The sequence below is a fragment of the Ylistrum balloti genome, unplaced genomic scaffold (assembly GCF_031769215.1).
Source record: "Ylistrum balloti isolate Yb309-2 unplaced genomic scaffold, AGI_CSIRO_Ybal_v1 Utg370324, whole genome shotgun sequence".
NCBI lineage: Eukaryota > Metazoa > Mollusca > Bivalvia > Pectinida > Pectinidae > Ylistrum > Ylistrum balloti.
The window spans coordinates 907,121-929,473 of record NW_026782237.1 but is presented as its reverse complement, the minus strand read 5'-3'; the positions used below and the strand labels follow the sequence as shown (position 1 = coordinate 929,473).

General features: G+C 36.7%; 1 protein-coding gene across 1 annotated transcript in view; it reads left to right on the top strand.

Annotated features, from left to right (window-relative positions):
* Positions 1-22,353, top strand: part of LOC132553399 (breast cancer type 2 susceptibility protein homolog) — a 35,966-nt gene extending 13,613 nt beyond the window's left edge. Inside the window, exons 10-30 of the mRNA XM_060217646.1 lie at positions 97-1,082; positions 2,567-2,623; positions 2,855-2,939; positions 3,397-3,853; positions 4,832-5,001; positions 5,705-5,833; positions 6,390-6,461; positions 6,885-7,113; positions 7,360-7,518; positions 7,717-7,896; positions 9,137-9,287; positions 9,556-9,665; positions 11,611-11,715; positions 12,289-12,370; positions 13,571-13,667; positions 15,617-15,725; positions 19,840-19,940; positions 20,045-20,123; positions 20,266-20,454; positions 21,162-21,251; positions 21,608-22,353. Of these exons, the coding sequence (XP_060073629.1) occupies positions 97-1,082; positions 2,567-2,623; positions 2,855-2,939; positions 3,397-3,853; positions 4,832-5,001; positions 5,705-5,833; positions 6,390-6,461; positions 6,885-7,113; positions 7,360-7,518; positions 7,717-7,896; positions 9,137-9,287; positions 9,556-9,665; positions 11,611-11,715; positions 12,289-12,370; positions 13,571-13,667; positions 15,617-15,725; positions 19,840-19,940; positions 20,045-20,123; positions 20,266-20,454; positions 21,162-21,251; positions 21,608-21,892 (3,922 nt within the window). The 3' untranslated portion in view covers positions 21,893-22,353. The remainder of the gene's footprint in view (positions 1-96; positions 1,083-2,566; positions 2,624-2,854; positions 2,940-3,396; positions 3,854-4,831; positions 5,002-5,704; positions 5,834-6,389; positions 6,462-6,884; positions 7,114-7,359; positions 7,519-7,716; positions 7,897-9,136; positions 9,288-9,555; positions 9,666-11,610; positions 11,716-12,288; positions 12,371-13,570; positions 13,668-15,616; positions 15,726-19,839; positions 19,941-20,044; positions 20,124-20,265; positions 20,455-21,161; positions 21,252-21,607) is intronic.

The following is a 22,353-nucleotide window of genomic DNA, read 5'->3' as shown; positions in this document are numbered from 1 at the left end:
ACAAAGCACTTTCAAGGATGACATAAATTTATTAGAAAATGCACATGAACATGCACAGGAAATTAGGAAAAATGTTGACAACTCTCCATTCTTAAGTGCTTCGGGACAAAATGTAAGCATATCTGAGAAAGCTCTTGAACATGCAAGGAAAATCATGGATGATGTTGGAAATTCACCATTCTTGAGTGCGTCAGGGAAAAAAGTGATTGTATCAGAAAGTTCTCTTGAACATGCCAGGAAAAGCATGGAAGATGTTGGAAATTCCCCATTCTTGAGTGCATCAGGGAAAAAAATGAATGTATCAGAAAGTTCTCTTGAACATGCTAGGAAAAGCATGGAAGATGTTGGAAATTCACTATTCTTGAGTGCATCTGGGAAAAAAGTGAATGTATCAGAAAGTTCTCTTGAACATGCTAGGAAAAGCATGGAAGATGTTCAAAATATGCTTTTCCAGAGTGCTTCAGGGAAAAAAGTGAACATATCTGAAAATGCTCTTGAACATGCAAGGAATGCCTTGGAAGATATTGGAAATTCACCTTTGTTGGATACTTCACCGTCTATAAGAAGCTTGGAAACTAAATATAATTGTGGTAACAGTTCTCTTCATTCTTTCAAAAAGTCACCCAGTTCTGCACACAGCTCTCCCTTTCAAACTGCTACAGGTAATAAAATCACTATATCTGAAAGTTCATTACAGCATGTTAGAAAAACCAAAGAGGACCATGAACTTACTTCTTGTATTGGTGTCAGAAATGGAAGCTGTGATAGGTATCCCATTTCTGTACAGCAAACTGAAAAATTGAATAAAGGACCTAAGTTGAAATATCAGTTGATAAAAGAAGGTCCTACTGTCGAAGGCAAACAGTCTGCCCCTACTGAAAACAAGATTACGCCTCTTAAGCAGAAGCAGCATGGAGGCACAACCAGACCTCGTCGACAGGGCACAGAGGGATCACCATATATGGGACACAGTGACCGACAAGTGTTCATACAAGGGATGGAACACAGCTTAGAAGAGTTCTGTCAACCGGATGATTTCTTAGAGGAAATGGAAGTCACTCCAAAACGTAGAAGGGTGGAAGGTGAGTTACAAGTTAATTTGTGAGGCCTAAATAGCACTGTTGTTTGGAGGGTAGGCCTATGTAAGCTTAGGTGAAGGTATGAGATGTGTAGTTTGACGCTCTCTACCCTTGGTGGTTAGTGTTTCACAGGAAGCTGAGAGGTTGTGTCCTTGAGCAAGACACTTTGCCCCAGTTGTGCAGGATTGCATGAAATGGGCCTTCCTCATGTTATTTTGTGAGAAAGCTGCCAGCTACTGAAAGGAGATCATGGGGTGACAAACCCAATGAACAAAGCATTCAGATATAGGGAACTGGAAGGTCAGTTATTATGCCATACTGTTAATTCTGTAAAATCCTACTCCTCTTGTAGAAAGTATTGAACTTTGTCCATATTTGGTATGGAGCCTTTCTTGTTGAACTTGAATTAGTTTTGTATAAATGGTTGGTCTCACTTTCCTGGAATGGCAGGGGTGGGACCAACAGAGGAAATTGGAGTGTTTGGAGTTTGTCCAAATTTGTTCTGAATAGTTGGGTTGGGTAAAGGGAAATCAATTTTGTATAAAAAGTGGGTCTCAGCCCCATGGGGCAGATGGGAGTCACAGGTTGATTAACACCCTTGTTTTCTGTACGGGGGTAGTCATGCACTTGTTTACTGGATGTCCTTGATAGCATGTTGCCAATTTGATCTGAAGCATTTTTGGGTAAATGAGAGTTTAGTCTGAATTCTTTTGCTGACCCTCTAGTGACAGAATTAATATAAACATTTTCTTTTGAATTAGATGAAGCAATTCATCCAAACAAAGCCACCTTGTTAAATATAGAAGGAAAAAAAGGATTTTGTTTAGTCCCTGTCTTCTGTTGTTAACATAATCGCATTTATAAAGGAATTTAAACTACCTTGTATATTGCATATGGGGAAATTTTTGTCCCAGTTAAAATTTTGCATTTTTTGTCCATGAACAGATAGGGTACATTTAAGATGCCAGCAAAAGTTTGTTTCACTAATGTTGTGATTGTTGTGATTGCTGCCAGTCTGCCAGTAGGTGAATCAGCTCGTCCTGATGGTGTTGTGCTGTGGTACATCACAATGCTTGCCAGTCTTCACTGCTGAACTGCTAAGATATGATGTGTTCCATGCTCTGGCAGTTTGGCCCTAGACCATTCTTTGTGTTCATGGCATTTCATAGTCTATATATAATTCATTGCTTTTTAACACAATAATTATATAACACTCAGAGACTGAAATGAACATGAGGTGAATTTTTGTATAATGCTACAAAGACAAAAATAACCTGTTAATTCAAATCTGAAGTTTGATTTTAAAAATGCGAATACCAAAACCATACCTGTAACATAAAAGTTTAAAAATGTGAATACCAAAACCATACCTGTAACATAAAAGTTTAAAAATGTGAATACCAAAACCATACCTGTAACATAAAAGTTTAAAAATGTAAATACCAAAACCATACCTGTAACATAAAAGTTTTAAAAAATAGTTTCAGAAAAAGCAGTCACCAGGAGAGCTGGAATAGTGACACCGATGAAGTGTGTACCAGAGGGTAAGATGTGTACAATATTTCTTTATTCTAAAGAACTAATATTGATTAAAGTCACATTTCATAAATTGTTTTGGAATTTAATTTTCAAGGGAGGTAACAATTTGTGGTACATAAAAAAAGTAAAATTTGACAGATATTTCTTAATGAGAAAGAGTAAAATATTATATACAAGTTGTAGTATATAATGTGTTTATTAGCTATAGTAGTCTTAATATATACATTCTTTTGTAGCATTTACTAGAGATAGACAAGGTACAAGCTGTTCTCTGCGTCCCTACCACAGTACATCCGCTACCTCCCAGGAGTCAAGGTCAGAGTTGAAACATATTGATAGGTTACATGGAAACTTTGTTTACAGTGTCATATCACATTGTACTGGTCCCTTCAAGTCAACCTTACAGACCTTGCAGTGTTCTGTGTATATCATAATGTGTGTTGTAGACATCTTAAAATGGTTGGTAAATATTCTACTATGATTTCTGTTTAGGCATAGTTTATCCTTTGTAATGACCCTAGAATTTATAAAGTAAATAATAGATGATGCCAAATCTGACATTTCAGACATCATTATAAACAGATAATAGTTCTTCTCAGAAATTTAAAAATGGTATTGACTTCTGTTTTATCTCATTGGATTTATTTAAATCCATTAAACACCTACTTTCTATTTGTCAAATTATTATTTTTACGGCAATCGTTTGTTCATCTTGATAATGGTATTCACAAGTCAACAAATATGAAATGAAAACATAAAATCATTTGACATTTTACAGTATATCATTAAACAATGGGCCACAGACCACTCTCAAGTCGTCCTTCTCGACCCCATACAAAAAACCTGACACCAATGTAACAGGAACTGACTCCAACCCAGCACCATCTTCATCAACACAGACTCCTTGTAAACAAGTGCCAAAGTTTATACCGAAATGTCTGTCTGTTCACCGTCCTGATCTGATGAAATCCCAATCCATGGCAAGTCCTTCATTCAGTCAGAAATGTCCATCAGAGATTCAAACAGACACTAAAGAGGAAGAGAAATCAGTTCAAACAGATATGGCAGAATTGTTAGAGAGAGCAAGAAAACATCAGACTGAATTACTGCAGGATAAGAAGAAATCCAAAATCAGTCCTGATCCTGGACGACTTTACAGTGTGAAGCAAGGCAATAGGAGACTAAAAATGAGGGATGTGATAAAGCTACACACCAGATATGTAGGCAGATCTCAGGTAAATTACCAACTATCAAGTCCCTACCAGGCAGATGTCAGGTAAATTACCAACTATCAAGTCCCTTCCAGGCAGATGTCAGGTAAATTACCAACTATCAAGTCCCTACCAGGCAGATGTCAGGTAAATTACCAACTATCAAGTCCCAACCAGGCAGATTTCAGGTAAATTACCAACTATCAAGTCACTTCCAGGCCTGATCTCAGGTAAATTACCAACTATCAAGTCCCTACCAGGCAGATCTCAGGTAAATTACCAACTATCAAGTCCCTACCAGGCAGATCTCAGGTAAATTACCAACTATCAAGTCCCTGCCAGGGAGATCGAAGATAAATTACCAACTATCAAGTCCCTACCAGGCAGATCTAAGGTAAATTACCAACTATCAAGTCCCTACCAGGCAGATCTCAGGTAAATTACCAACTATCAAGTCCCTACCATGCAGATGTCAGGTAAATTACCAACTATCAAGTCCCTACCAGGCAGATCTAAGGTAAATTACCAACTATCAAGTCCCTACCAGGCAGATGTCAGGTAAATTACCAACCATCAGGTCCCTACCAGGCAGATCTAAGGTAAATTACCAACCATCAAGTCCCTACCAGGCAGATCTAAGGTAAATTACCAACCATCAAGTCCCTACCAGGCAGATCTAAGGTAAATTACCAACCATCAAGTCCCTACCAGGCAGATCTCAGGTAAATTACCAACTATCAAGTCCCTACCAGGCAGATCTGAGGTAAATTACCAACTATCAAGTCCCTACCAGGCAGATCTGAGGTAAATTACCAACTATCAAGTCCCTACCAGGCAGATCTAAGGTAAATTACCAACTATCAAGTCCCTACCAGGCAGATGTCAGGTGAATCGTCACCAGTCAAATCTAAAATAAGTCTCTTCCATACAGATTTCAGTTACCATGGTGATAATAAATGAGAAATCTTAGGTTTGTATTTGTTTATACGGGTTCTTTTCCAGCAACACTATTCAAGTCTGTGGCTTAGAGATGTTCAGTCTACTACAGCTGTTCAGTACAAGTTTCATCTGCCAGACTTCTACACAAACTTTCAAGGCTTTGTGTATGTAGGTGATGGTGCCTATCTTGTCCCTGATGACAAACTTTGCGCTGGCAAGGATGAGTTTTTTAGGTAAGGAACAAACATACATAATTTTCTTTTAATCTAGACAAACACTTGTATCTCCCAAAAATTTAATTTATTGAGACAAGAAGCATAAAGTCTTACTAATGTATGTTCCAGCCTGTTCTGTTTCAATAATATCGCCATAGCAACTCTGTTATACCCACAACTTATTAAAGAGGGGTTATGTGGTAATCACAATTTCTGTATGCATGTGTCAACAGCACAAAACATGTGTACAAGATATATCATAAGTCTTTCAATTAAATGCAGTTCATAGTCACACCATAACATGACATCATCAAGTTTTACTCCAGATTAGGTTTTTGGTGGTCATCTTCCAGTTCCATGGTTAAAGGGCCAAAGGTCACACATGACAACATTAGATATAAAAAAAATTAGTGCAAATGATATCTAATGAACATCAGGAGATATTTATTTGAGACCAAGGGATTAGAAATGTATCTAAGTGATCCCCTTTTCACTTTGTTTATAACTCTTAACAAAATCAATATGATGTTGAGAAATTTAATACCTTTGATCAGTTCATAGTTTTGAAGTTAAAATTTAAACAACACCCAAAAGCTTTAACAAATAATTCAAGATTTTAGATAGCAAGTTGTATGTTAATGGCATTTTGTTAATTTATAAGATATAAAACTTGAAGAAACACTGCATTTTAATAAAGATACTTTTGTACAATGTGTTACAGGGCATTCAGCACTCTTGTAGGAGTGGACTGTCGACTGATCTCTGATGTTTGGTTCTACAACCACTATCGATGGTTAGTGTGGAAACTTGCTGCCTATGAAGTGACTTCACCTCAAAATTTTGCTGGAAGGTAATAGTTTCAAGCGTTTGTTGTAGATTATGTTGTTATCTTTTTGTCTTTACACTTTCAAACCAACAGATTCCTCTCAGCTGTTATAGATAATAGGATTCAGCAGAGTTAGACATTGGGTAGAAGTATCCAATTTTTCTAATTATACATGCCATCAAACCATCAAAATTTCAGGAACTCTCATCTGTACCAATTGCAAGTGAGAGAATTCAGTGTTTGACTTAACTTGTTATTGTATTCAATAATATCCTTGTATGTTTCATGTTATAAATTGTCCATGAATTATGTGTAACTATGTGTGTCTGTCACCTTGTCCATTTTAACTCAGGATCAACTAGTAGAACCTTGATTGGAATATTGGGAGTTCTATTCATTAACTATTAACACAAAATTGTACAAAAGTGACTGATACTTGTAGAGATATATAAATCCAATTTATAGAGTATATTTTTTTTTCTTGATGAATTACATTTATATTTTATCAAGTGGGTAATATATATATTTATCACATACCTAATATATTTATGTGAAGAAAAAAATTACATTTTTGTTTCAGAGCTCTTACACCAGAAGTTGTCATGCTTCAAATGAAGTACAGATATGATCGTGAAATTGATAATTGTCAAAGGTTGGTAGTTTTCTGTCAGATCTTTTTTCTGTTAAGGAATTGGGTGTAATTATCTGTATTTTTTTTATTTATTTTGTATGAATTGATAACATGTCAACATTTTATGTTTATCAGTAACGTAACATCGTTATGAAGTATGAGGAAATGATTAAACCATTTTGTAGCATCAGACAGGTATGTTTTACTGTGTGTTACAGTAGCTTCAGGTAAGTAGGTCTACCACTGAAGATGTAACCAATTCAATGAAATCAGTAACTTAAATACAGAGATGAAGAACAGAGAAAGTAAAGTTTATGAACTATTTTTTTTCTGTGATAATGTAGTTATTTCTTTACAAATTTTATTGCAATATAATAAAGGGAAACTGCAATCTAGCAAATGTAGTTACTAGCCATTACAAATTTGTGGTTGATATGTTTGTAGGTCAGCCTTAAAGAAGATCATGGAGCGAGATGATACGGCCAGTAAAAGGATGGTCTTGTGTGTCTCTAGTATCAATCAACTGTCACAGCCTAGTCAACCTGATATCTCATCAATACAGACCGTCAAGGGAGATAACACAGTAAATCAGTCAGTCAAGGGAGACAACACACCAAATCAAGCAGTCAAGGGAGACAAACAAGCATTGTCTATGGACAAGTCAGAATCACAGGTACATCCAGGGTGTAAGACAGTCAAATGTTCCTTAAAAACTTCAGTTTCTAGAAAAGAGTCATGATGATTAAATTCTAATATTCAAAGTTGAATGCATAGAAAAATTTTCCTAAAATGAAATGCCTTCTTTTGTTATGTATTGTCGTCAAAGAGGTTTTGAATTTTGGGGTAGGGTGTTTGTTTAACTGTGTATGTGTCACTTGATAATATTTCACTTCCTGGATTTTACTGCCTTTCATTATAGACTTGCGTAGAGCTGACAGATGGTTGGTACAGCATAGTGGCCAAATTTGATGTCCCTCTGACTGACCTGGTCAGTAAACACAGGATAAATGTGGGAGACAAACTCTGTATCAGTGGAGCTGAACTTGTAGGTTCTCAAGATGCCTGTACACCACTCGAGGTTGGTATTTAAATTCTCTCCTACATTTGATGGAAGTCAGATAAAAAATTAAGAATTGAAATATTCTCTGTTTGGCAATGACTGACTCATCATTGGAGATCTTTGTTTGGTAAATAAGGAAAATATTCTATTTCATTGGCAAAAGAAAAAAAAATACAATAGTAATATCCTTTTAGTTATATCTATCTTACTATTTAGGCACCAGTCTCCCTGATGCTGAAACTGAATGCAAATTCAACTCGTCCAGCTCCATGGGATGCACGGTTGGGATACCAGATGGACCCCAGCCCCCTCTGTATTCCCCTGTCTGGTCTTTATGGAGATGGTGGGGCTGTTGGCTGTTTAGATGTTGTACTTGCTAGGAAATATCCCCAAATGGTAAAACTTCATATTTATTCATAAAACCATGCATCTGATGATCTTTGTAATTTTTCTGTTGATAAGTGTGTATGCCATCTACTCATTACATCTAAATTTTCTGTTGATAAGTGTGTATGCCATCTACTCATTACATCTAAATTTTCTGTTGATAAGTGTGTATGCCATCTACTCATTACATCTAAATTTTCTGTTGATCAGTGTGTATGCCATCTACTCATTACATCTAAATTTTCTGTTGATCAGTGTGTATGCCATCTACTCATTACATTTAAATTTTCTGTTGATCAGTGTGTATGCCATCTACTCATTACATCTAAATTTTCAAATTTTGTTGATATGTTTAGCCAATATTTGTTATCTCTTGGAACTTATAAAATATATATAAAAGATTTCTTTGAAATTTTTGTAACCCATACCATCCAGGAAGATAACTTTATCTTGATTCACTGTAAAGATTTCTTGTTTTACAGTCATTTAGTTCTGATAACTACAATTTATTATAGAATTCACTGTATTTATCATTAATTCCAGGAAGGTGAAACCATATATTTTTGTGGTAATCAATTTTCATATTTTTGAAACTTAATGAAAAAATTGTCATTACATTATTTATGCCATGATTATAAAGTAAGTGAAGATGTCTACATTGTAAACTTAATTCTGTCAGTAAAATGTAAACTCTGTGTTGTTGCCAGTACAAAATAAACTCTGTGTTGTTACCAGTACAAAATAAACTCTGTGTTGTTACCAGTACAAAATAAACTCTGTGTTGTTACCAGTACAAAATAAACTCTGTGTTGTTACCAGTATAATATAAACTCTGTGTTGTTACCAGTACAAAATAAACTCTGTGTTGTTACCAGTATAATATAAACTCTGTGTTGTTACCAGTACAAAATAAACTCTGTGTTGTTACCAGTACAAAATAAACTCTGTGTTGTTACCAGTACAAAATAAACTCTGTGTTGTTACCAGTATAATATAAACTCAATGTTACCCATGCAACATAATTTCAATGTTTCCTGTACAATGTAAACTTCATGTTGTTAGTACAATGTCAATTCAATGTTGTGCCAGTACAATATAAACTCCATGTTGCCTGTGCAATAAAAACTCAATGTTGCCCATGCGATATAAATTCAATGATGCCAGTACAATACAAACTCATTGTTGATCAATGTTGCCAGTACAGTATAAAGTCAATGTTGCAAGTACAATGTTAACTCAATGTTGTCAGTACATGGAGAAGCTCAGTGAGGGTGGCTGTGTGTTTAGAACTGGTCAGGCAGAGGATAGAATTCAGCATAAATACCAGCAACACCGCCAAGATGAGATGGAGAAGCTTTATGCTAAACTACAGAAAGAGTTTGAACTGGAAGATGTGGAGGGTAGGTACCAGTATAGAAAGAAGTTATCATTGTTATTGAGAGGCTTGTGAAGGGTGTCTCTGCTAGTCAGATTTAGTGTGTTATAGAAAGGGATGTGTTGGATTATTTTAGCCACAAATCAATACATTTCAGAATTGATGAATTAAAATATATTTATGACAAATAAATGGAACAAAAAAATCATATTCTTTATCAGGTAGATTCATAAGGTAATTTCACTTGTAAGTCTATATTGACAGTAACATTACTTCTACCATTGTATTTCCAGAAAAGTGTACATCTAATAAGAAGTGGACAAAACGGGAAGTGGAGCTTCTGCAGTCTGGCCATGAGATCTATGAGGCCTTCTCCACTAGTCGACAGCCAGATATAATAGAGGTAGTGTCCTACTCCACTAGTGGACAGTCAGATATAACAGAGGTAGTGTCCTACTCCACTAGTGGACAGTCAGATATGATAGAGGTAGCGTCCTACTCCACTAGTGGACAGTCAGATATGATAGAGGTAGCGTCCTACTCCACTAGTGGACAGTCAGATATAATAGAGGTAGCGTCCTACTCCACTAGTGGACAGTCAGATATAATAGAGGTAGTGTCCTACTCCACTAGTGGACAGTCAGATATGATAGAGGTAGCGTCCTACTCCACTAGTGGACAGTCAGATATAATAGAGGTAGTGTCCTACTCCACTAGTGGACAGTCAGATATAATAGAGGTAGTGTCCTACTCCACTAGTGGACAGTCAGATATAATAGAGGTAGTGTCCTACTCCACTAGTGGACAGTCAGATATAATAGAGGTAGTGTCCTACTCCACTAGTGGACAGTCAGATATAATAGAGGCAGTGTCCTACTCCACTAGTGGACAGTCAGTTAAATAGAGGTAGCGTCCTACTCCACTAGTGGACAGTCAAATATAATAGAGGTAGTGTCTTACTCCACTAGTGGACAGTCAGATATAACAGAGGTAGTGTCCTACTCCACTAGTGGACAGTCAGATATAACAGAGGTAGCGTCCTACTCCACTAGTGGACAGTCAGATATAATAGAGGTAGCGTCCTACTCCACTAGTGGACAGTCAGATATAATAGAGGTAGCGTCCTACTCCACTAGTGGACAGTCAGATATAATAGAGGTAGCGTCCTACTCCACTAGTGGACAGTCAGATATAATAGAGGTAGCGTCCTACTCCACTAGTGGACAGTCAGATATAATAGAGGTAGCGTCCTACTCCACTAGTGGACAGTCAGATATAATAGAGGTAATAGAATGAAAATCCTGTGTAAAAGATTCCCTTTTAACAATATCACAATGGTGCGGCCCTTTGTCAAATCACCATATGAACAGTATCAGGTTCTGATACAGTGTGTACTAGTATGAAATGACCAAGGGTTATAACTTCAAAACTGTTCAACCCAACTTCTCAAAACTTTCTGTATATAGTAAGTTAGTGCCCTTCTTGTGCCTTTTGCTTTTGATGACATTTCATTTTTTTCACATTTTAATGTTACCATAGAAACATAGCCAAAAAACACAAAATTAGTGTTTACTTTCCTTTCCAGGCTACAACTTAACTTCAAAATCATTCTACTCAACTCAACAAAACTTTCTGTATATATTAGGTTAGTGCCCTAGTAAATTATTTTTCTGTTACCATGGAAACAGATAACCCTCATCACCAATATCAGTTTTTTCAGACAAGTTCTCGTAAACTGTTCAAGATAATTCCATGGTACTCAAAAAGCTTTGTACAGGCATCAAGATAGTACTCTAGTAGAAATTCTCTATTTCAATACTTTGTATGGAACAATTAAAAATAACAAATAGAAATTAAACTTGTTTAATAGTAGAAGCTTTGCATGATCTTGTTATGCCTAACCAGTACTTTTAGAGAGTACTTTTGTCAGAGTTATCTATCTTAATGATGCTATTGATGATGTCACAATACAACCTATTGTTTATGACAGTTCCTGTCCTTCTTGATGATGTGACTGTGAGAAACAAATGTATGAACATTGTAAAGAAAACTTGCTCATCCATAATTTTAGTACTTTTGGTGAAAATTTTTTTGAGTCAAGCTGTCTTGATGGAGCCCAATGTTCGGACAAAACCAGAAGACCACACCAATAAACACAAAAAAACCAGTCCCTAGTTTGTTGCAATTGATGTAGCATGGTACCTTGGTTAGCCCTTACTCTCTGATCACCTTAGATACTTCCTGATATCCAAACTAAGGCCATTGGCACTGTCTGCCAGTATTTACCTCTCTTTGTTATGTAATTGTATTTTTGACAAAGTAATTTTCAACACTTTTGTACTTTATAGGAATACCTGAGTGACAGACAGCGAGAACTTTTAATGGAACGACGTCGTCAAATCCAAGATGAAAAACGGCAGAAATTACATGCAGAATTTCAGAAAACATGGCAGGTTAGTTACCATATTTATCATTAATTTTTTTGATTAAGTGATTGGACAGGAAATGGAGTCAGGTGATGGGCTAATTTAGTGATTGGATGGGAAATTGAGTCAGGTGATGGGCTAATCAAGTGATTGGATGGGAAATTGAGTCAGGTGATGGGCTAATCAAGTGATTGGATGGGAAATTGAGCCAGGTGATGGGCTAATTGAGGGAGTGACAGGTATAACTGATTAAAAGGATAGACTAATTGAATCAAGAGATATGCTTATTAAATTGGGAATCGGGTAATTGAGCCAGGTGATGGGCTAATTGGTTGATGGGGTAATTACAGGCTAGTTGAATAGCATGTTTTCGTTATTACTTAGCAGCAATTAATATGGTAGATAGGCTTATTTCCAGACATAGACTTATTGTTAAATAGTTAAAGCAGATACCCCAACATATTGTTAATTGTTTGTTTAACCGAGTTAGTGGTGTATCTTGATGTTAATCTGTTAGAAGGCAATTAGCCAAAATTGTGATTTAATTAGAAAATGTTATGAGACAGCCAAAGAAAGTAGCAATATTCTATTTGATTTAAGACAACTTCAGAAAGGAATGTCATACCATTGATGAAGATGAAATTTGTTGGCTGTTCCAGAAAGGATATGGATTCCAAAGCCTGTAAGTATATATTAAGATCAGCATGCAATCGCAGAAGTTTTCTTGTCAAAAGTGGTCACCTTGCATTTAATTTTGGATTTATCACAATTACTTTGCTATTGCAATACTGTAGCATTGTCTGTCATCTTTTCCTGTACATCACTCCTAATCATTAACAATTATGCAGATTTTGACCAAATTTAGTCTAATGCATCCTTTGGGGAAGAGGGATTCAATTTTGTATAAATGGCCCAAGGGTTGAGATCAATAAGGGAAATTAATCAAATTATTGACTTATTATCAACTTTTTACGAAAAATCACTGCTTGTCAGGAATGACTAGACTGATTTTGACCAAATTTGGTCTGTAGCATCCTTTGCAGATAGTACCCAAGTTAATATAAATATTGGTTCTCAGTCCCCAGGTGCCTGAGGGATGGGCCCAAAAATGGGAAAAAAAATTATGATGTTCTTTAAAATCATACTTCTCTTCTAGGAATGAATGCATATTGCTCAAATTTGGTCAGAAGCATTCTTGGTTGAAGGGGAATCAATTGTTAGGTCTCCGCCCCCTGGGATGTGAGGGGTGGGAGAGGCGGGGTCCAGAAAGGAAAAAAGAGCAAATTCTTTAAAATTCTATTCCTCCCATAGAAATGATCAGACTTTACCCAAATTTGGTCTGAGGCATTCTTTAACTAAGCGGAATTAATTTTGTATAAACAGAGAGTCTTGGCTCCCTTGGAAAGTAGATGCGAGGCCCAATAGGATTAATAGAGCAAATTCTTTTAAATCCTTTTGCTCCTGCTGGAATGACCAGAATTTGCCTAATTTTGGTCTAAAGTATTCTTGGGTGAAGGGGTATCAGTATAATTGGTGGATCCCAGGCCCCTGGGGCGGAAGGGATGGTACCCAATTTGAAAGATGTAAACTCTTAAAAATATGCTTAGGTACGTGTGTGTTGTTTGGTTTGAAGCAAATTTTATTAATAGTGAATCTGTTTGATCACAAAGCCTGAACTCAATAGGGAAATTATTTCTAAATTTGTTTGTCATATTCTTTGTTAAATCACTGAATAGCTGAATTAGCTAGGTGAGCAATGCAGCCCTTTGGGCCTCTTGTTTCTTTATTTTATCTTTAAACGCTACATTAGTATCTGACAAATTAGAATGTGAATAGTTTCAAAACTTTACATCATATCTTCTTTTTCTGTTTTCTGCAAAAGCGACAACCGTGACAGTTTGGCGTCCTACACAAGATATGATGGAGTTGACTGAGGGAACACGTTACAAGATATTTGGCTTAAATGCTAGCTTATCCAGGTGATGTTTCTACTTGATTTTGTACTGATCTTTGCAGTAGAGACTAGTTCATTTAAATATCCAACCTTAGTGTCAGATATAATTATAAGTTTCATTTCAAATAACAAAAAGGTAACAGTTACTAAATAACTAAAAAGCAAGAAAGAAATCCCAAATTCTGTTATATTAGGTCATGATGACCTATGGCCATTGTGCTTCATCTGTCCTCGTCTGCCTTGTGCCCTGTGTAAATTTTTGACATTTTAAACTTCTTCTCAAGTTCCACCAGTGGGATTGAGCTCAAACTTGCATGAAATGATCCTGAGGTGGTCCTGACCAAGTGTGTTATTTTCCGGGTTTGTCTGAGATCCAAGATGGCTACTATCTTGAAAATTTTTTTTAAACTTCTCCTGTTCCACTGGTGCCATTGAGCTCGAAATTGGTAGGAATGTTAAGGAAAGGTAGCCAATAAAGTGTTGTTATTTTTCGACATAGTCAAAACTTCGATATGGCATGCAGGGAGGCCATTTTGTAACATGATTGCAATATCATGGTTTTCCTGTGCACACCTATTTCAAACTTCTCAAGTTTCACTACTATCTGCATCATGGAAAACAGCTTCATAGTAAGAGTTCATTCAAACTAGAAAAATAACCCTTCTCCCTGCTGAAAGGTTTTGTAGTCAAATGACTGTAAAGGCCCGTGGGCCTCTTGCTTAGTAATTGGAAAGTGAGGGACTCAAAGCTATAACAGAAACACAAATTTTAACTCAGTGTTATATACAGTCAAACTTCCTTATCTCCAAGGTTTTTTAGACCATGGGTAAGCATATTTAAGTATTCTATTTAAGTGAGTTTGAATGTTTTGCTGGAACTGATCGAATACTTCAATTCAAACAAGGTCTTTGAGTTATACGAGTTGGAAATTACAAGATTTAACTGTATCGGTTGAAGAGTTCTGCTATAAGAGTTTAATGTGCTTGACACAGAAATCCAAATTACTTAAGATTGTTTCCAGACCTGCACTATGAATTACACATTAGATGACATTAGACAGATACACTCTACTGTTGCCTAGGTACATGAAATGACATGGTTCTTTTGCTCCCAGAAAATTTTCATGGGAGCATATAATTGCTGTTTTTTAAGTCATCTGACCTGAAGGGTCAGGATGATCTATAGCCATCACGTTTCATCTGTCATCGTCCGCCGTGTGTAAAATTTCCATTCAAACATCTTCTCAATAATCAGAAGGCTAAGGATACTGATATTAGGCCTGTAGCATGATGGGATTAAGGGCTACCAAGTTTGTTAATATGAATGACCTTGACTGCTTTCCAGACCATGGGTGTAAAATGTGTTGAAATGCATAAGCAACTTCTTCTCACTAACCAAAGGCTAAGGGTCTTGATACTGGGCCTGTAGCATGCTTTTTCAACAAGCAATATGTTCAGAGTAATGGCATTTGTGTATAAAGAATATGATTTCAAGTTTACTGTAAATGTCATGAACCAACCAATGTCTTCTTTGAAAGCTGAAGTGTAGAAGAGCATTTTATTTCAGGCCTTTGACTTATTGCCCTTTGTTAAAATTTTGTGTCCAGAGCTTAAGTTTGCCTTCATTAAAACTTGGATAATGAAACTTAGTGCATAAATTGGCCAGACTAAGAAGCAGTGAAGTGTACCAAATTTAGTGACTGCAACTCTTTAATTATAGTGTTATTGCTTATTGTTCAATAAAGTTGTTTTCGGTTAGCATTCATCAGGTTTTACTAATGCTTCTGTTTGCAGTGTCATTTTACATCAACAAGATTAAAAGATTTCTCAAAAAAAAAAAAAAAATTATGCCTTTAGAAATATCCCAAATTTTGTGACTTCACTAACAGTTTTCTCCCTAAAAAGACCATGATTCTATTTTGTTTGCAAGGTATTTATTTTTTGCAATTTTATTTTGTCTTCAAATCACCTTCAGGTCAAGATACAATAAGTGTGATGTCCAGTTGACAGCTTCCAGACAAACCAGATTCAAGCCAGTTGCCATTGATGAAAATTTGCTGGACATGATCTATGAACCAAGGGAGGTAAATTGGACATTTGATTCCTTCATGTTGATGATTTTTGAATGATGTGTATTTCCTTAGTTTTGATATTACTATGCTCACAGTGGAAAGGAGGGGAATGTATGCTGTAATCAGGGTTTCTATCTGTGGACAGAAACTTGTCCATTGTAACTCTGCTTACTTCTACCTCACTTCATTCATGTTATCTTAATAAATCTGAGTATACATGTACCTGTTGTGCACCATTGATATATTTTTGCATTTCTATGATTTGTCATGAGTCATGGGTTCTGTTCATTTATATGGTTTTTAAGCACTTTGAATGTAATATTTCAAGTGCAAAACAGAGCAAACCTGCTAATATCAATACAGGTCTGTCTCAGAAAGCTTAGTCAAGGTTTGCTGCTTCAGAAAGCTTAGTCAAGGTTTGCTGTCTCAGAAAGCTTAGTCAAAGTTTGCTGTCTCAGAAAGCTTAGTCAAGGTTTGCTGTCTCAGAAAGCTTATCAAGGTTTTCTGTCTCAGAAAACTTAGTCAAGGTTTGCTGTCTCAGAAAGCTTAGTCAAGGTTTGCTGTCTCAGAAAGCTTAGTCAAGGTTTTCTGTCTCAGCAAGCTTATCAAGGTTTGCTGTCTCAGAAAGCTTAGTCAAGGTTTGCTGTCTCAGAAAGCTTATCAAGGTTTGCTGTCTCAGAAAGCTTAGTCAAGGTTTGCTGTCTCAGAAAGCTTAGTCAAGGTTTGCTGTCTCAGAAAGCTTAGTCAAGGTTTGCTGTCTCAGAAAGCTTAGTCAAGGTTTGCTGTCTCAGAAAACTTAGTCAAGGTTTGCTGTCTCAGAAAGCTTAGTCAAGGTTTGCTGTCTCAGAAAGCTTAGTCAAGGTTTTCTGTCTCAGCAAGCTTATCAAGGTTTGCTGTCTCAGAAAGCTTAGTCAAGGTTTGCTGTCTCAGAAAGCTTAGTCAAGGTTTGCTGTCTCAGAAAGCTTAGTCAAGGTTTGGTGTCTCAGAAAGCTTAGTCAAGGTTTGCAGTCTCAGAAAGCTTAGTCAAGGTTTGCTGTCTCAGAAAGCTTAGTCAAGGTTTGCTGTCTCAGAAAGCTTAGTCAAGGTTTGCTGTCTCAGAAAGCTTAGTCAAGGTTTGCTGTCTCAGAAAGCTTAATCAAGGTTTGCTGTCTCAGAAAGCTTAGTCAAGGTTTGCTGTCTCAGAAAGCTTAGTCAAGGTTTGCTGTCTCAGAAAGCTTCGTCAAGGTTTGCTGTCTCAGAAAGCTTAGTCAAGGTTTGCTGTCTCAGAAAGCTTAGTCAAGGTTTGCTGTCTCAGAAAGCTTCGTCAAGGTTTGCTGTCTCAGAAAGCTTAATCAAGGTTTGCTGTCTCAGAAAGCTTAGTCAAGGTTTGCTGTCTCAGAAAGCTTAGTCAAGGTTTGCTGTCTCAGAAAGCTTAGTCAAGGTTTGCTGTCTCAGAAAGCTTAGTCAAGGTTTGCTGTCTCAGAAAGCTTAGTCAAGGTTTGCTGTCTCAGAAAGCTTAGTCAAGGTTTGCTGTCTCAGAAAGCTTAGTCAAGGTTTGCCAGAGAGCAAAATAAGATTAGTAGGATAATCCTTATTTACATGAAAGGACAGCTCTGCTCCAACCAGTCAAACTGATGAAGGAACACGCTGCCCTCGCAGCCATGGCAGAGGGAGTTTTCTCACCAGAAACAGATATCCTTCTGGAACCTATGAAACAGACATACGTGGACATTCCTGCACCAGTAAATACAGTGAAGTCTGTGTTCCTGAAGTAAGCTGACCTTTCTGTCTTTGGAAAGCCACTTAAATCACAATGGTTATCTCATGTGGGGGGTGTACAAGGAGGTGACCTGGAATATTCACGCAGTAACCATTGTTGGACTGTAAAGAGTCGGACAGCTACGGAGGAGATATATAGACAACACTAACTCCAGAGATCGACTGTTAACAAAAAGTATTGTCCTGTGAAACAAATCCATTTCTCTACATGACATAAATCCTAGCAGAGACCATGATGGTTTGTGTAAAAAATATCTCATTGTCCGCTGATGATGGACAGATAAAGAGAGCCCTTCAAGCATTGACTCATTGTTTAAAGGCCTTCTACATGGTAAAATTACATGTTGCTGGATAGTTGACAAACTGTGAGACAGGAAAGCAAATTGTCATTGTGGACAAACTTAAAAAACCACTGCTGCCCGACTTTGAAATAGAGCGATATTAGCAGTTGTAAGACATAGAGGTCAGTCTAATGGAAACATTACTTGCAATAAGTGCAAAAGGGACACCACACGAGTTAGTGTATGTCTACATGGATTTGTAAGATATGCCTACAGGAGGGACACAAGCCAGCGAACTACCCTCAGCCACTTGACGACAAACGTCAACATCCGAGTCTAGTGATATGATTCCAATCCAGATTCTGTCGACAAAGATGATAAAAAGGACAAACATGTACAGAATGATTGAGATTGCACTGAACAGGAGAGTGAATACATGTATTGGACACTGAGGAAGGACAGAGTAAGGAAGAAGTTCATGTTGAAGAAAGAATCGCCAAAGAAACTAAAAAAAGAGTAGAAAAGATAGAAAGTTCAAAAAGAGCTCTCAAAGCTTCAAGCAAGAAGTAGAACAGGACAAAAATCCAGATAAATTTATATCTGAAATGCAAACCAGAAAATCAGCCATAGGTCCTATGGACAATTTTATCATGTAATGTTAAATAGATGTCTTGGTCTTGATCAATAAGAAAAAAAAAGATAAATTAACACAGCCATGATACCACTTTTACAATATCATTAAATAGAATTTGTCAAGGGTAATGCTCCACACATGTGCATCCTCAACCAATTCTTTGTGTCACAGGGCTTAATATTTACTGTTTCCCTGGACTTTTTTCACTTCATGGTCTGTTTTGTGTCTGATTTTTCCACTTCTCAAACATTACTTGTACCACTCAATGAGACATATAGGTCACTATGACCTTTATTTTCAGATCATTTGATTGTCCACTTTGACCTATTTTTATGAAAGTGGATGTGGGCCAGATGTAGGTTGTAAAGCATTTGTTACGTGAATTGTATCTGATTCAGTTGCAAACAGCATCTTTTCCCATAACTTTAAAAGTTTTGTTCTCTCATAAATAATTAATATTTTTAATTTCAATTCTTTTTATGAAATATATAAATTTCCTTATTTATCAGCTTGCTGTAAAAGTTTGGCTCAAAATGAAATGCTAAGAATGAGGGCTGAGACAATCTGGAAAGTTTGCAGATTGTCATATTATTGATCAGGTTATGTTTTAAGTTTAAGGCCTTCAGTATTTTCATTTTTTTGTAGTTTAGCAAATACAGCTTCTTTCCGGTTTGAGATCACAATGTGCTTCTTCAGTGTTGTGCCTATATTATTGTCTTTCTCAAGAGATAGGCTTGACCACAATGGCTTCATGGCATCTCACTCTGAGCTATAGGCTTGACGACAATGGCTTCATGGCATCTCACTCTGAGCTGTAGGCTTGACAATGGCTTCATGGCATCTCACTCTGAGCTATAGGCTTGACCACAATGGCTTCATGGCATCTCACTCTGAGCTATAGGCTTGACCACAATGGCTTCATGGCATCTCACTCTGAGCTATAGGCTTGACGACAATGGCTTCGTGGCATCTCACTCTGAGCTATAGGCTTGACCACAATGGCTTCATGGCATCTCACTCTGAGCTGTAGGCTTGACCACAATGGCTTCATGGCATCTCACTCTGAGCTGTAGGCTTGACGACAATGGCTTCATGGCATCTCACTCTGAGCTGTAGGCTTGACGACAATGGCTTCATGGCATCTCACTCTGAGCTATAGGCTTGACCACAATGGCTTCATGGCGTCTCACTCTGAGCTATAGACTTGACCACAGTGGCTTCATGGCGTCTCACTCTGAGCTAAATAATCTTGTATAAAATAGTTAAGGACATTTTTGATGTATAGCTTTTTACCTAAAAGCCACTTCATTCTAACGAAATCTTATACTACTGTGTGATATGCTTCCAGAAATTGACATCCCAATATATTTTGTGAATATGTTTTTTCAACATATGACTGAAGAAGTTAGAGATAGAACCAGCTTTTTTGTGTATCAATGTCTTTGTATTCCAGGTGTTGTCTGTGCAGGACATAAAACGTCGCCAGTCCCTGTATGGTGAAGCTGACTTTGTAGGAATGGTAGTGTCAGTATCAACACTGGATTTTTCAGAAAGGTAACCTTGTTATTTATACATTTTGTTAGTGTTTAAGAATTTGTAATACATCATATACAGTGCTGATATACAGAAGTCTAGTTTTGTGTCCTTGTCTACTTCAGCGGTCGACACCAGGATGTGATCTACGCTGTGGACGCCAATAGTGATATCCTAGGGATCAAGTTCTGGGGTGGCTTAAAGGTATAAATTTCAAAAGTCTGCATGCTATTGAAACAAATCTGTTTATTTTTCAAACACTGTGTATTGTGGAATGTTTTCTTATTTGTAATAATTTAATCCGTATTTTTGATTGGTTAAACAAAAGTACTTTTTGGTTTTGTAGAGTTTCTTACCAGAAGACATCTTAATTGAAGGTCGACTGTTCTGTGCCAGTAATCTGATGGATAAATCAGCATATCTGTCGTCTGTCCTGCCACTTCTGGACGCCAGCATGGAGTGTTCAGTCATCACACAGACCTCTCAGTACCCAGCACAGAGGAGGGCCCTCGAAAGACTAAAATCTGTATCATCGGTATGCTTGAAATATTTCGAACCTGAAAACTCTTGATAATTGAGAAATGTTTCTAAGGGGCTTCTTTTGGTACTTCTAAGAACAAACTGTACTACCGTAAATGATTATATTTTAGTACTTTCGTCCTACAGAGATATTACACTGAAATGTGATTGTAAACTGTAGTTTCTGTATGTCATTAATATAGTAATTAATGTGTGAATTCATCATTGCTAAAATTTGATTACTCCTAAAGAAGCATGTTGACAGTGTATGATCTATTGTAAGTAAACAGGATTCAAAGTCTGAAAGTAGTTTTATATTGTGATAAAGAAATCAGGTGCCAGTTTACACTGTAAACCTAAGGAGAATATTGTTAAAGATGAAATTGTATAGTCCACCAAAATATAAGTCTAAAATGGCTCATGTATATGACAAAGTCTTTGTCAATGATGCAAATGTAGCTATGTTTAAAAATTAATACCGTTCTCAAGGACCTTTACACTTTAACAATAACATGGGGCTCACAATTATTAAAAACACAGACATTATGGGCCTTTACATATCTTTACGCTGAATTGATACACAAACATTTACATGTAAAGAATATACAGAGTAGGAGGTACAGAATTTGTGGTTGACAAATAGGGTGATGAATTAAGGACCAGTTATTATTGTACTTTCTGTAATATCCTTGACTCACTGTTATTTGTATTACTCTGTCATAGGATACACATGGGTTTCTGGAGGCAGCAAAGGAACATCTGTCAGCCCTTGAGAAGCAGAAGAAAGAAAACACAAAAAAGTTCACACCAGAAGTAAGACTTTCTCTTGTTTAAATAATTGTCAATTTTTGGAAATTTTCTGTGAAAGAGATAGTGAGGTATAATTGTAGAAAAACATCATTGCCCCTTATTGGCACAATCGTAATGTAAAAGAATATTTTCTTTGCGTTGGCTGAATGTAACAAAATATGGAAGATGTTAAGACAATTCTCACTTAACTGTAATATTTAGAACTATCTTCTGTGTGTACAATATTTTAGACCTATAAGTCATGGGAGATTTAGGTATACAAATCTCTAGTGACAGCAACTCTCTATCAAATAAGAGTTATTTGTAACTTATTTCAACAACCTTATAGTTCCTTGTTGATGAAATGATTTCTCTGACAGAAAAATCTGAAGAAAAGCATACCAGACCCCCTGGATTCCATTCTGAAAACTTCTGCAGAAGGTACATCCTCTCATTCTTTACCAGCGCAATCTGTTGGGGAGGACAGTATGCAACCTGGCACCAGTAAACAGGGACATATCACATACCAGGCCAAAATGGCACGTCTGCTGAACTTTGGGTCACCAACTCCTTTGTCCCCTCTTTTGTCAAAAACCAGTCAATCTGTCAACAAGACCTTTAAGCCACCATTATTGCGTCGAAAAAGCCTGGGACCAAACCATTGAAAAAGAACATTAGTATGTGAACACTTATTCCCTGTACATTCTTCGGAATAAATTGATCACCAAGACTTCCAATATGTATGGTGAAATAAAAGTGATGGTTCTTTACTGTAATATTTGTGAGAATTTGTATAGTCTTATTGCTTTGTGATATTTTTCAGAATAAAAAGCTATAGTTTGTGGATGCCATAACTAGTAACATGTGATGTCATAGTTTTAGACATTTGATGACATAGAGACATGTGATGACGTAGTTTGTGACATGTGATGGTGTAGTTTGTTATATGTGATGACCTAGTTTGTGACATGATGACCTAGTTTGTGACATGTGATGACCTATTTTGTGATATGTGATTACCTAATTTGTGACGTGATGACCTAGTTTGTGACATGTGATGCTGCTGTTCATGATATCCAATGTTCTTGATTAATGATCCTTCACTTTATGAAGTCTGATAAAGAAA